Below are 15,598 nucleotides of genomic sequence, written 5' to 3'. Positions count from 1 at the left end.
TGATTCACTCAAACATTTGGGACTCGCTATCAGCAACGATCTTTGTTGGGCAAACCACACTCTCGACCATAGGCCTGCAGCTGAGGTTTGCCTCCGAAGGTAGCTGCGTACCGGGCATCCTCCAACCTGCCAATTCGTTCTTTGGCCAAACTTCTAACGATCTACAAGCCAAACAGCTGCATCTCAGTGGTGTATTTATCTCCTCTTTGTCTGGCATCCCTGCTGCACACCTTTCATGCATCGCTACCGTGATAACTAAGGTCCTCAAAAATCAATATAATCTTCTGTGATGAAGCTGAGGCTCTGGGCCTGTTATTCACACATCACAGTTTGGAGGCCTCTGTTTTTTTCAACCTTGTTTCTAGTCTTGCGTTCATTCTCTCCCAGGTTTTTTTTAGGGTGCACATGGTCTGGCAGTAACCCACCTGTGGTGAGACTCCCAATTCCAGGGTCACTGCTCAACTCATTTGTTCCTCTTTTTGCATTTACCTGTGGAATCAACTTCCTCAGTCTGTTGAATGACATTTTTATCTCCAGAGTTTTGAGATAGCTCTTCACATCCTCTTCAATCATCGCCATTCCTTCCTCATTAATGCTCAACAACTCTCTCACCCCTTCCTGCCCCCACCTGTATCTTCATATCCCTGCCCTTACTCTTGTTCTTCCCTTTGTCCGTTCTTCCTCCAAGTGTCTCTACCCTCCTGTTGGTGTGTTTCTGGCCTTCCATTGTATTCTAGCTCTTATTCTGTGTTAGTCCTTCCATTGTATTCTAGCTCTTATTCTGTGTTAGTCCTTCCATTGTATTCTCGCTCTTATTCTGTGGTAGTCCTTCCATTGTATTCTCGCTCTTATTCTGCGTTAGTCCTTCCATTGTATTCTCGCTCTTATTCTGTGTTAGTCCTTCCATTGTATTCTTGCTCTTATTCTGTGTTCGTCCTTCCATTGTATTCTCGCTCTTATTCTGTGTTAGTCCTTCCATTGTATTCTTGCTCTTATTCTGTGTTAGTCCTTCCATTGTATTCTTGCTCTTATTCTGTGTTAGTCCTTCCATTGTATTCTTGCTCTTATTCTGTGTTAGTCCTTCCATTGTATTCTGGCTCTTATTCTGTGTTAGTCCTTCCATTGTATTCTCGCTCTTATTCTGTGTTAGTCCTTCCATTGTATTCTAGCTCTTATTCTGTGTTAGTCCTTCCATTGTATTCTTGCTCTTATTCTGTGTTAGTCCTTCCATTGTATTCTAGCTCTTATTCTGTGTTAGTCCTTCCATTGTATTCTTGCTCTTATTCTGTGTTAGTCCTTCCATTGTATTCTCGCTCTTATTCTGTGTTAGTCCTTCCATTGTATTCTAGCTCTTATTCTGTGTTAGTCCTTCCATTGTATTCTAGCTCTTATTCTGTGTTAGTCCTTCCATTGTATTCTAGCTCTTATTCTGTGTTAGTCCTTCCATTGTATTCTAGCTCTTATTCTGTGTTCGTCCTTCCATTGTATTATAGCTCTTATTCTGTGTTAGTCCTTCCATTGTATTCTCGCTCTTATTCTGTTAGTCCTTCCATTGTATTCTAGCTCTTATTCTGTGTTAGTCCTTCCATTGTATTCTTGCTCTTATTCTGTGTTAGTCCTTCCATTGTATTCTCGCTCTTATTCTGTGTTAGTCCTTCCATTGTATTCTAGCTCTTATTCTGTGTTCGTCCTTTTATTGTATTCTAGCTCTTATTCTGTGTTAGTCCTTCCATTGTATTCTAGCTCTTATTCTGTGTTAGTCCTTCCATTGTATTCTAGCTCTTATTCTGTGTAGTCCTTCCATTGTATTCTAGCTCTTATTCTGTGTTCGTCCTTCCATTGTATTATAGCTCTTATTCTGTGTTAGTCCTTCCATTGTATTCTCGCTCTTTTTCTGTGTTAGTCCTTCCATTGTATTCTAGCTCTTATTCTGTGTAGTCCTTCCATTGTATTCTCGCTCTTATTCTGTGTTAGTCCTTCCATTGTATTCTAGCTCTTATTCTGTGTAAATCCTTCCATTGTATTCCAGCTCTTATTCTGTGTTAGTCCTTCCATTGTATTCTAGCTCTTATTCTGTGTAAATCCTTCCATTGTATTCTCGCTCTTATTCTGTGTTAGTCCTTCCATTGTATTCTCGCTCTTATTCTGTTAGTCCTTCCATTGTATTCTAGCTCTTATTCTGTGTTCGTCCTTCCATTGTATTATAGCTCTTATTCTGTGTTAGTCCTTCCAATGTATTGTCGCTCTTTTTCTGTGTTAGTCCTTCCATTGTATTCTAGCTCTTATTCTGTGTAAATCCTTCCATTGTATTCCAGCTCTTATTCTGTGTTAGTCCTTCCATTGTATTCTAGCTCTTATTCTGTGTAAATCCTTCCATTGTATTCTCGCTCTTATTCTGCGTTAGTCCTTCCATTGTATTCTAGCTCGACTTGCTCACCAAATCAATTCATCCCAAAAAAAATATCCATCTCCAATAGTGCCTTTTTTCTACATTCCCTAAACTCTCCTGCACTCCATCCTCCATCCAGCGTCCTTAAACGTATTTTTAACTCGAAGGTCACAAGAAACTCATTTTGCAATAAATGTTCGTTTCCCATAAATCGTACACTTTCTAAAATCCAATCTCACCCCTCCCCTCCAAATCTTCCCCATAACCCCTCCCCTCCAAATCTTCCCCATCACCCCTCCCCTCCAAATCTTCCCCATCACCCATCCCTTTCAAATCTCCCCCCTTGCCCCCTCCCTCCTAAACTACCCCCTCACCCCTCCCCGCCAAGACGCCCCTCGCCCCTCCCCTCCTAGACTCCTCCTTCACCCCTCCCCTCCAAATCTCCCCCATATCCCATCCCTTTCAAATCCCTCCCCTTGTCCCTTCCCTCCCAAACTCCCCCCTCACCCCTCCCCTTCAAATCTCCCCACCCTCATTGCTTCTCAATTTCCCCCCTCTCACGCCCCCTCCTCAAAGCGTCCTCCCCGCTTCTTCCCCCTTCCAACTCTCACCTCCATCTCCCCCAACCTTCTGCCTCGCTCTTCCCCCTCCTCAAATAACACCTCATTGTGCCACACCCAATCACCATCAAACCTTTTGTCCGCCCCATCCTTCCCTTTCTCCGAGCTATTCTGAAATCTCTGACACACGTTCAACAGCTCTCCCTACCTCTTCCACCTCTTCCACATCTTACCCTACCCCTCCTCCCCCCTGTTCTGTATCTGATGCTCCCCCTTCCTCTTCATTAACGGTATGGACCTCAAACATCCGGGGCCTTCGTTCAAACTTAACTGATCTCTCCATACAGGTTGCTTCTGTCAAACCAGATGTGATCTGCTTAACAGAAACTTTCCTCCTTTATGATGTCTCTGATTCCTTAGTATCTCTCCCGGGCTACTCCCTCCTCCGGTATGATAGACCTGAGTCTCGTCCTGGAGGCGGGGTTGCTATCTTTATCAAAAACTCTTCCTCACTTGCCCTGCACTGCACTCTCTCCACCTCAACCCCAGGAATACCTCTGGCTACGGCTTCCCCTTCGCTCCCACCTCTTGTTCATATGTGTGTTGTACCGTCCACCAAACAGTGATGACTCCATCTACATCTCGCTGTCTGATAATATGGACCAACTTCTATCTACTCATCCCAACTCTCTCTTCCTCATATGTGGTGATTTCAACTGTCATCATGCCAGTTGGCTGGGTGTGGGTACCTCTCTCACCAGCCATGGCTCTTCAGCAAAGGACTTCTGCGACTCACTGGGACTGACACAATCTGTCAATTTCCCGACCCGGATCTCAGTCAACGGAACATCTTCTCTTCTGGACTTGGTTATGACTAACTTCCCTGAAAATGTCTGCTGCTCTTCTTCTGCTCCAATCGGATCATCTGATCATGTCCTTGTTAAAGTGGACATCTCTCTGACCATCCTCAGGGAGCCTGCTCAGCGTCGACGAGTCTGGCATTTCACTCAGGCCAACTGGCACGGTCTTCAAGCAGCCATCAATCATCTGGACTGGTCTCCCATCTCTACCACCTCTGACATCAACTCATCCTGGGAATTCTTCCAAAGTAAATTGCTCTCTCTCATGCACAGATTTATCCCATCTCGTCTTCAGTTGTCATACCCTTCCTCCCGTCCATGGTACACGGAATCTTGTGGTGAGGCTGTTGCCCAGAAACAACTTGCCTTCGTCTCCTGGAAAGCAAATCCAACGGAAGGAAATCTCATTTCCTTTCACAAAGCCCGAAACAAGTGTGTGTCCAACCTCAGGAGAGCCAGGAAACAATATCTCTCCGTTCTCAAGACCGAACTCTCTTATCTGTCTCCCTCTTCCAAATCCTGGTGGCGTCTGGTCAAATCCGTTTCTGGTGTTTGTTCCCCCTCCATCCCCTCCCTTACCTCAAACGGCTACACAGCTGACTCCGCACGTGAAAAAGCTGAATGCCTCAACTCTGTGTTTGCCTCTAAATCTTGTGTCCCAAACCCATCCCTCTCTGTACCCACCATACCCAGTCGTACCCTGCTGCTCCTGGACTCCGTGTCCTTTCCTCCTGACAAGGTGGAAAAGTTTCTGTCAACCCTCGACTCTGATTCTGCAACTGGACCCGACGGCATCAGCCCACGGGTCCTAAAATCCTGCTCTGCCGCTCTATCTCACCCTCTCTCTGTTCTCTTCACCCTCTCTTTTGCTCAAGGTCAACTACCATCTGCTTGGAAATCAGCCAACATCACCGCTTTGCACAAAAAAGGTGCAAAAACAGATCCTAGCAACTACAGACCAATCAGCCTTCTCCCAATTATCAGCAAAGTCATGGAATCCATCATTGCTTCGGATATGAAATCTTTCCTCTTCTCCAATGGCTTGATCTCTGATCATCAATTTGGTTTCAGACCAGGTCACTCTACTCTGGACATGCTGCTTCTGCTGTCTCTACAATGGATGGAGCTCCTCAATGCCAAACAGGAAATCAGAGCTGTCTCCCTTGACATATCACGTGCCTTCGACACGGTCTGGCACCCCGCTCTGCTCACCAAACTCTCCTCCTTTGGTATCCATGGAAATCTCCACGCATGGCTGGCGGACTTCCTCTCTAGTCGTCATCAACGTGTGGCCCTGAATGGGTTTCTCTCATCTCCGCTTCCTGTTCAGGCTGGAGTTCCTCAAGGCAGTGTTCTGGGCCCCGTGCTTTTTCTGGTCTTCATCAATGATCTCTCTGACTCTCTTGAAAATCCTCTCTATCTCTTTGCTGATGATTCCACTCTCTGCCGCTCCATTCCTCTTCCCTCAGATCGGCAGTCTGCAGCCTCCTCACTCTCTGAAGACCTGGACAAAATCACAGACTGGTCAAACAAGTGGAACATGTCTTTCAATCCTGACAAATCTCACACTCTTACTATGTCTCTCCGAAAAGATCGACTGGACAACCCTCCCATCTACTTTCTCAACAATCCTCTCCAAGAAGTTCTGTCGCTCAAGCTTTTGGGTCTCACTATCTGCCATGATCTTTCTTGGGAAAACCACATTTCCAAGCTGGCCTCCAAAGCCAGTCGCCGACTGGGCATCCTCCGTCGTGCGAAGTCCTTCCTCGGCACACCTGAGCTCCTCACCACATACAAGGCTTTCATCCGCAGCTCAATGGAATACTGTTCTCCCCTATGGGCCGGTGCTCCTGCCTCACACCTAGCTCGGCTTCACGCTGTTGAAACCAAAGCTTTCAGAATTATTGGAATCTCCCACGATGAAGCTATCTCTGAGGGCCTTTCACTCACTCACCGCAGGCAGGTAGGTGGTCTTTCTGTCTTCTACCGACTCCTCTCCGGCCTTGCACCCCCAGCTCTCTCTGTGCTCTGTCCCCCAAATATTCCTACAGGTCGCACAAGATCTGCCAGCAACCCTCTGATGGTTAAACTGCCGAAATCTCGGCTCTCTGCTCATCTTCACTCTTTCATTCCTCTTTTCTCCCGCCTCTGGAACAAACTCCCTCACTCCCTTCAATCCCACTCCTCCCTCCAGGTCTTTAAAACAGCTGTTCACCACCATCTCTTATCTTCCCCCATCCAAAACCTTGATCTTTTCTACCCCCGCTAATTCACCCCAGATCCACCTTGTTTGAAATTCCAACTTCTTTCCTGGAAGTCCTGGCAGTGTCCATATGTTTTATACCTCTCCCACCGCCCCCTTCCCATGCCCCCCCCCCCCCAAAGCCCTCGCCCGCTCTCAGATCTCTCGATGTCTCCATGTCTCTCGGTCCCTGCTCTCAAATGTTGTGTTTGTGTCCTTCCCCCTCTCTCCCCATTTTGTCTACCGCTCCCGATGTTATATGTTTTATGTGTCGGTTTGTCTTTCTGTGTGATAATGTTCGCTCTTTCACGAGCCTCGATCTTGTATACAAAAAAAAAGAAAAAAAAAAAAAAAGCTCTTATTCTGTGTAAATCCTTCCATTGTATTCTCGCTCTTATTCTGCGTTAGTCCTTCCATTGTATTCTAGCTCTTATTCTGTGTTCGTCCTTCCATTGTATTCTCGCTCTTATTCTGTTAGTCCTTCCATTGTATTCTAGCTCTTATTCTGTGTTCGTCCTTCCATTGTATTCTCGCTCTTATTCTGTTAGTCCTTCCATTGTATTCTAGCTCTTATTCTGTGTTCGTTCTTCCATTGTATTATAGCTCTTATTCTGTGTTAGTCCTTCCATTGTATTATTGTATTCTAGCTCTTATTCTGTTAGTCCTTCCATTGTATTATAGCTCTTATTCTGTGTTAGTCTTTCCATTGTATTCTCGCTCTTATTCTGCGTTAGTCCTTCCATTGTATTCTAGCTCTTATTCTGTGTTCGTCCTTCCATTGTATTCTCGCTCTTATTCTGTTAGTCCTTCCATTGTATTCTAGCTCTTATTCTGTGTTCGTTCTTCCATTGTATTATAGCTCTTATTCTGTGTTAGTCCTTCCATTGTATTATTGTATTCTAGCTCTTATTCTGTTAGTCCTTCCATTGTATTCTAGCTCTTATTCTGTGTTCGTCCTTCCATTGTATTATAGCTCTTATTCTGTGTTAGTCCTTCCATTGTATTCTAGCTCTTATTCTGTGTAAATCCTTCCATTGTATTATAGCTCTTATTCTGTGTTAGTCCTTCCATTGTATTCTAGCTCTTATTCTGTGTTAGTCTTTCCATTGTATTCTCGCTCTTATTCTGCGTTAGTCCTTCCATTGTATTCTCGCTCTTATTCTGTGTTAGCCCTTCCATTGTATTCTAGCTCTTATTCTGTGTAAATCCTTCCATTGTATTCCAGCTCTTATTCTGTGTTAGTCCTTCCATTGTATTCTAGCTCTTATTCTGTGTTAGTCTTTCCATTGTATTCTCGCTCTTATTCTGTGTTAGTTCTTCCATTGTATTCTCGCTCTTATTCTGTGTTAGTCCTTCCATTGTATTCTAGCTCTTATTCTGTGTTCGTCCTTCCATTGTATTCTCGCTCTTATTCTGTGTTAGTCCTTCCATTGTATTCTCGCTCTTATTCTGTTTTAGTCCTTCCATTGTATTCTCGCTCTTATTCTGTGTTAGTTCTTCCATTGTATTCTCGCTCTTATTCTGTGTTAGTCCTTCCATTGTATTCTAGCTCTTATTCTGCGTTAGTCCTTCCATTGTATTCTAGCTCTTATTCTGCGTTAGTCCTTCCATTGTATTCTAGCTCTTATTCTGTGTTCGTCCTTCCATTGTATTATAGCTCTTATTCTGTGTTAGTCCTTCCATTGTATTCTCGCTCTTTTTCTGTGTTAGTCCTTCCATTGTATTCTAGCTCTTATTCTGTGTAGTCCTTCCATTGTATTCTCGCTCTTATTCTGTGTTAGTCCTTCCATTGTATTCTAGCTCTTATTCTGTGTAAATCCTTCCATTGTATTCCAGCTCTTATTCTGTGTTAGTCCTTCCATTGTATTCTAGCTCTTATTCTGTGTTAGTCTTTCCATTGTATTCTCGCTCTTATTCTGTGTTAGTTCTTCCATTGTATTCTCGCTCTTATTCTGTGTTAGTCCTTCCATTGTATTCTCGCTCTTATTCTGTGTTAGTTCTTCCATTGTATTCTCGCTCTTATTCTGTGTTAGTCCTTCCATTGTATTCTAGCTCTTATTCTGCGTTAGTCCTTCCATTGTATTCTAGCTCTTATTCTGCGTTAGTCCTTCCATTGTATTCTAGCTCTTATTCTGCGTTAGTCCTTCCATTGTATTCTAGCTCTTATTCTGCGTTAGTCCTTCCATTGTATTCTCGCTCTTATTCTGTGTTAGTCCTTCAATTGTGTTCTCGCTCTTATTCTGTGTTAGTCCTTCCATTGTGTTCTCGCTCTTATTCTATGTTAGTCCTTCCATTGTGTTCTCGCTCTTATTCTGTGTTAGTCCTTCCATTGTATTCTCGCTCTTATGCTATGTTAGTCTTTCCATTGTATTCTCGCTCTTATTCTGCGTTAGTCCTTCCATTGTATTCTAGCTCTTATTCTGCGTTAGTCCTTCCATTGTATTCTAGCTCTTATTCTGCGTTAGTCCTTCCATTGTATTCTCGCTCTTATTCTGTGTTAGTCCTTCCATTGTGTTCTCGCTCTTATTCTGTGTTAGTCCTTCCATTGTATTCTCGCTCTTATTCTGTGTTAGTCCTTCCATTGTATTCTCGCTCTTATTCTGTGTTAGTCCTTCCATTGTGTTCTAGCTCTTATTCTGTGTTAGTCCTTCCATTGTATTCTCGCTCTTATTCTGTGTTAGTCCTTCCATTGTATTCTCGCTCTTATTCTGTGTTAGTCCTTCCATTGTATTCTGGCTCTTATTCTGTGTTAGTCCTTCCATTGTATTCTAGCTCTTATTCTGCGTTAGTCCTTCCATTGTTTTCTCGCTCTTATTCTGTGTTAGTCCTTCCATTGTATTCTAGCTCTTATTCTGTGTTAGTCCTTCCATTGTGTTCTAGCTCTTATTCTGTGTTAGTCCTTCCATTGTATTCTCGCTCTTATTCTGTGTTAGTCCTTCCATTGTATTCTCGCTCTTATTCTGTGTTAGTCCTTCCATTGTATTCTGGCTCTTATTCTGTGTTAGTCCTTCCATTGTATTCTAGCTCTTATTCTGCATTAGTCCTTCCATTGTTTTCTCGCTCTTATTCTGTGTTAGTCCTTCCATTGTATTCTAGCTCTTATTCTGTGTTAGTCCTTCCATTGTGTTCTAGCTCTTATTCTGTGTTAGTCCTTCCATTGTATTCTGGCTCTTATTCTGTGTTAGTCCTTCCATTGTGTTCTCGCTCTTATTCTGTGTTAGTCCTTCCATTGTATTCTGGCTCTTATTCTGTGTTAGTCCTTCCATTGTATTCTAGCTCTTATTCTGCGTTAGTCCTTCCATTGTTTTCTCGCTCTTATTCTGTGTTAGTCCTTCCATTGTATTCTAGCTCTTATTCTGTGTTAGTCCTTCCATTGTGTTCTAGCTCTTATTCTGTGTTAGTCCTTCCATTGTATTCTCGCTCTTATTCTGTGTTAGTCCTTCCATTGTGTTCTCGCTCTTATTCTGTGTTAGTCCTTCCATTGTATTCTGGCTCTTATTCTGTGTTAGTCCTTCCATTGTATTCTAGCTCTTATTCTGTGTTAGTCCTTCCATTGTATTCTCGCTCTTATTCTGTGTTAGTCCTTCCATTGTATTCTCGCTCTTATTCTGTGTTCGTCCTTCCATTGTATTCTAGCTCTTATTCTGCGTTAGTCCTTCCATTGTATTCTAGCTCTTATTCTGTGTAGTCCTTCCATTGTATTCTCGCTCTTATTCTGTGTTAGTCCTTCCATTGTATTCTAGCTCTTATTCTGCGTTAGTCCTTCCATTGTATTCTCGCTCTTATTCTATGTTAGTCCTTCCATTGTATTCTAGCTCTTATTCTGTGTTAGTCCCTCCATTGTATTCTCGCTCTTATTCTGTGTTAGTCCTTCCATTGTATTCTCGCTCTTATTCTGTGTTAGTCCTTCCATTGTATTCTCGCTCTTATTCTGTGTTAGTCCTTCCATTGTATTCTGGCTCTTATTCTGTGTTAGTCCTTCCATTGTTTTCTCGCTCTTGTTCTGTGTTAGTCCTTCCATTGTATTATAGCTCTTATTCTGTGTTAGTCCTTCCATTGTATTCTCGCTCTTGTTCTGTGTTAGTCCTTCCATTGTATTCTAGCTCTTATTCTGTGTTAGTCCTTCCATTGTATTCTCGCTCTTATTCTATGTTAGTCCTTCCATTGTATTCTCGCTCTTATTCTGTGTTAGTCCTTCCATTGTATTCTCGCTCTTATTCTGTGTTAGTCCTTCCATTGTATTCTCGCTCTTATTCTGTGTTAGTCCTTCCATTGTATTCTCGCTCTTATTCTGTGTTAGTCCTTCCATTGTATTCTGGCTCTTATTCTGTGTTAGTCCTTCCATTGCTTTCTCGCTCCTATTCTGTGTTAGTCCTTCCATTGTGTTCTCGCTCTTATTCTGTGTTAGTCCTTCCATTGTTTTCTCGCTCCTATTCTGTGTTAGTCCTTCCATTGTATTCTGGCTCTTATTCTGTGTTAGTCCTTCCATTGCTTTCTCGCTCCTATTCTGTGTTAGTCCTTCCATTGTGTTCTCGCTCTTATTCTGTGTTAGTCCTTCCATTGTGTTCTCGCTCTTATTCTGTGTTCGGCCTCTTCCACATCCCTCAACCTCGATATATAATGAATCTTTGGTCTGTTTGGATGAACGTGGTTTTCATGAAAGGCAAATCTTTTCGCAGCGTCCTGCCAAGCCGCCACCGCCCCAGAAGCCTCTGCCAGTGGACCCAGCAGGCAAGACGGTGTTTTTACCAAGCACAAACATTCCTAATGTCCCACACTACCCCGAGGGCACCCGCTCCGCTCCTCTCAGGTCAGGACGAGGCAGTCGTTGGCAAAATCACACTTTCATTTTGGAAACTTTTCTGTCTCTTTCTTTGGAATTTTCTTGCTGTTTGGGGCCGAAACACCTTTTGATTATTATCGATTAGCAATTTAAATCAATGTAACTTGTCTGGTTTCTCACACAGGCCCCCGCCATTGCCGCCTGGCAAGACTCCTGCCGGAAGGGCTCCAGGTGCCTTACGGACATGATGACGATGTTTTTTTGGAATTCCGGGGACCAATTGAGAACCGAATTATTGCGGACATTCGGAAAAGGTTGCAGTCGTCACCTGGTGCACCTCGTTCCGCTACTTTAATCGGATTCGCTCAACTTCGTATCTCCTGGATGTCCATCGATCGGTCGTGACGATGCTTTGCCGGATTGCAGGAATGCTGGTAGCAGCGGACGCGCCAACATTCCAAAGGGTTCCTCGATCATCGAAATACGATGATCGATGACAGACTGACGTCAGTGCCTTCAACTTTTTAACAAGAATCCTCGCAACTTCATCCGGGTTATTGCAGACTTGCACACCTGGTTGCATTGGATTCCTCGGTTTGCAAGTTCAGCAACACCTGCACCCACAGTCCTTGGCCATCGTCATCACACTGGACCAGCACGATGACTGCTCCTTACACGGTTCCTGCTCTCATCCCTCATCTCGTCTCTTGGGCGCAGATGATTGTTGGGCTTGAGGAGCTCTTCTTCATCACTTTCCTTTTCTTTCCTGGCATTTTACCATTCATACCTGTTCTTCGAAACTTTCATACCTTAGTGTTGAAAACAGTTCGCATTTCTCGTTTTGAGGAGCATCTCCTGAATAATGTGAATTACAAGGATTCTTGAGCTCGCTGCGCATGTTATTGGCTCTTCTCATGATCATAATTGCAATGGCGAACCAACTCTCAGGGCAAAGATCATTTGATCAGTTGTCGTTTAAGTTAAGACTGGATTTCTTGAATATATGATTGATGACACTGACATTTTTATTGCAGCATTTGGCCGTCGGTGCAATGTGCGACGTTACTGCAAGTACTCGGAACCGCGCAGGTTCCACCGGTCACGTGTTTGGTGTGATCCAGGTGATGCGCTTCTCTGAAAACCCTGACGAGTTGATCACCGACTTACCTTCGGATCCTGTTCTGAAGCTAATCATCGATGAAGATGAAGTGCAGCAATTGTCATTTGATACTGTGAAACTGAAACATTCCACCCTTTTGTGATTGCCTGATAAACCTGTGAAAGGGATAAACAATAGGTGATGAGGGTAAATGTACAATAAGAGTTAAACAATGGGTGATGAGGGTTAATATACAATAAGGGATAAACAATGGGTGATGAGGGTTAATGTATAATAAGGGTTAAACAATGGGTGATGAGGGTTAATGTATAATAAGGGTTAAACAATGGGTGATGAGGGTTAATATACAATAAGGGATAAACAATGGGTGATGAGGGTTAATGTATAATAAGGGTTAAACAATGGGTGATGAGGGTTAATGTATAATAAGGGTTAAACAATGGGTGATGAGGGTTACTGTATAACAAGGGTTAAACAATGGGTGATGAGGGTTAATGTACAATAAGGGATAAACAATGGGTGATGAGGGTAAATGTATAATAAGGGTTAAACAATGGGTGATGAGGGTTACTGTATAACAAGGGTTAAACAATGGGTGATGAGGGTTAATGTACAATAAGGGATAAACAATGGGTGATGAGGGTAAATGTATAATAAGGGTTAAACAATGGGTGATGAGGGTTAATGTACAATAAGGGATAAACAATGGGTGATGAGGGTTAATATACAATAAGGGTTAAACACTGGGTGATGAGGGTTAATGTATAATGAGGGATAAACAATGGGTGATGAGGGTAAATGTATAATAAGGGTTAAACAATGGGTGATGAGGGTTAATGTACAATAAGGGATAAACAATGGGTGATGAGGGTTAATATACAATAAGGGTTAAACACTGGGTGATGAGGGTTAATGTATAATGAGGGATAAACAATGGGTGATGAGGGTTAATGTATAATAAGGGTTAAACAATGGGTGATGAGGGTTAATGTACAATAAGGGTTTAACAATGGGTGATGAGGGTTAATATACAATAAGGGTTAAACACTGGGTGATGAGGGTTAATGTATAATGAGGGATAAACAATGGGTGATAAGGGTTAATGTACAATAAGGGATAAACAATGGGTGATGAGGGTTAATGTACAATAAGGGATAAACAATGGGTGATGAGGGTTAATGTACAATAAGGGATAAACAATGGGTGATGAGGGTTAACACATGTACCAAATCAACGCATGCACCAAACCAACACATGTACCAAATCAACGCATGCACCAAACCAACGCATGCACCAAACCAACACATGCACCAAACCAACACATGCACCAAACCTAACACGTGCACAAAACTGCATTCGCCAAACCAACACATCCGCCAAACCAACACATCCGCCAAACCAACACATGCACGAAACTGCATTCGCCAAACCAACACATTCGCCAAACCAACACATCCGCCAAACCAACACATCCGCCAAACCAACACATCCGCCAAACCAACACATCCGCCAAACCAACACATCCGCCAAACCAACACATCCGCCAAACCAACACATGCACAAAACTGCATTCGCCAAACCAACACATTCGCCAAACCAACACATCCGCCAAACCAACACATCCGCCAAACCAACACATCCGCCAAACCAACACATCCGCCAAACCAACACATCCGCCAAACCAACACATCCGCCAAACCAACACATCCGCCAAACCAACACATCCGCCAAACCAACACATCCGCCAAACCAACAAATGCACGAAACTGCATTTGCCAAACCAACACATTCGCCAAACCAACACATCCGCCAAACCAACACATCCGCCAAACCAACACATCCGCCAAACCAACACATCCGCCAAACCAACACATCCGCCAAACCAACACATCCGCCAAACCAACACATCCGCCAAACCAACACATTCGCCAAATCAACACATCTGCCAAACCAACGCATCCGCCAAATCAACGCATCCGCCAAACCAACGCATCCGCCAAACCAACGCATGCGCCAAACCAACGCATGAGCCAAACCAACACATGCGCCAAACCAACGCATGCGCCAAACCAACGCATCCGCCAAACCAACGCATCCGCCAAACCAACGCATCCGCCAAACCAACGCATCCGCCAAACCAACGCATCCGCCAAACCAACGCATCCGCCAAACCAACGCATCCGCCAAACCAACGCATCCACCAAACCAACGCATGCACCAAACCAACACATGAGCCAAACCAACACATGCGCCAAACCAACACATGCGCCAAACCAACGCATCCGCCAAACCAACGCATCCGCCAAACCAACGCATCCGCCAAACCAACGCATCCGCCAAACCAACGCATCCGCCAAACCAACGCATCCGCCAAACCAACGCATCCGCCAAACCAACGCATCCGCCAAACCAACGCATGCGCCAAACCAACGCATGAACCAAACCAACACATGCACCAAACCAACGCATCCGCCAAACCAACGCATGCGCCAAACCAACGCATGAACCAAACCAACACATGCACCAAACCAACACATCCGCCAAACCAACGCATGCACCAAACCAACACATGCACCAAACCAACACATCTGCCAAACCAACACATGCACCAAACCAACACATCTGCCAAACCAACACATCCGCCAAACCAGGGATTCTTAGCCTGTGGTCCATGGACCCCTTTGGGGTCCGTGGATGTGCTTCATGGCGTCCGTGAACCAGGCAGAAATGTGCAGACACCTGGAAACACTGCAGAACTCTTTCGATGGTTACTTCTGCTCAGATGACCTTAAAGTTGAAATGTGGATTCATAATCCTTTCTTTGCTGATATAAACTGTATTAATGATGCAGACCTCACCAAAGATGATCTCATTGACCTGAGGACAAAGGAAATGATACGACATGAGTTCAACTCGAAGAGTCTTGGAGAATTATGGTGTTCCTTGACACAAGCCTACCCTCGTCTGGCAAAGCGAGCTGTGGGAGTTCTGATTCCGTTTGCATCCACATATCTTTGCGAGTCAGGATTTTCAGCACTTGTTACCATCAAAACGAAAAGTAGAAATCTATTGGATGTCAAACATGACATGCGTGTTGCTTTGTCAAAGACCACTCCCCAATTTCATCTTCTTATTGAAGCCAAACAACAACAGCCTTCTCACTGAAATGTACTTTTGAGCAGAATTTAAGTTTATTTTTTGTTTAATTTGCACAATTTGGATATATTTCGTTTTATTCAGGGAATGGTCATTGATTTTTGCATGAAAAAAGTGATATATTCTTTGTAAAGATTGTTTTTTTTATTCTGATTATGACGGTATGTGAAGGAAATAATTTCCTATGCAATAAAATTTATTCATTGTCGGCAAAAAATTTGTGTTTATGTGCTTATGTGCATTTTTCTGGGGAGGAGCCCGTAGCTTTCACCGGGTTCTCAAAGGGGTCCATGACTCAAAAAAGGTAAAGAACCCCTGCCTTAAACAATGGGTTGGGGCCTATCTGGGCAGATTTACTAAGTTTTATTATTTACTCAGCATATTGTCACGCGGACGGACCCTTTCGGTTAAGACCAGGGACCGCGGATGGACCAGAACGGATTTACTGGAGGCGACGACCAAACAGGGATTCGGCTATAAAACGCGGG

The 15,598-nt window shown here is 43.8% G+C and overlaps 1 protein-coding gene across 3 annotated transcripts in view; it reads left to right on the top strand.

The window, feature by feature from the left end:
- LOC137423758 (disintegrin and metalloproteinase domain-containing protein 12) overlaps window positions 1–15,327 on the top strand; it is a 211,937-nt gene extending 196,610 nt beyond the window's left edge. For all 3 annotated transcript variants that reach the window (XM_068111240.2, XM_068111239.2, XM_068111238.2), the window contains 2 exons: window positions 10,731–10,861; window positions 11,019–15,327. In XM_068111240.2, the coding sequence (XP_067967341.2) occupies window positions 10,731–10,861; window positions 11,019–11,082 (195 nt within the window). In that variant the 3' untranslated portion in view covers window positions 11,083–15,327. The remainder of the gene's footprint in view (window positions 1–10,730; window positions 10,862–11,018) is intronic.
- Window positions 15,328–15,598: the final 271 nt, after the last annotated feature.

This window comes from Myxine glutinosa, chromosome 3 (assembly GCF_964187855.1).
Source record: "Myxine glutinosa chromosome 3, kmMyxGlut1.1, whole genome shotgun sequence".
Lineage (NCBI taxonomy): Eukaryota > Metazoa > Chordata > Myxini > Myxiniformes > Myxinidae > Myxine > Myxine glutinosa.
This window is presented reverse-complemented; position numbering and strand designations above follow the sequence as displayed.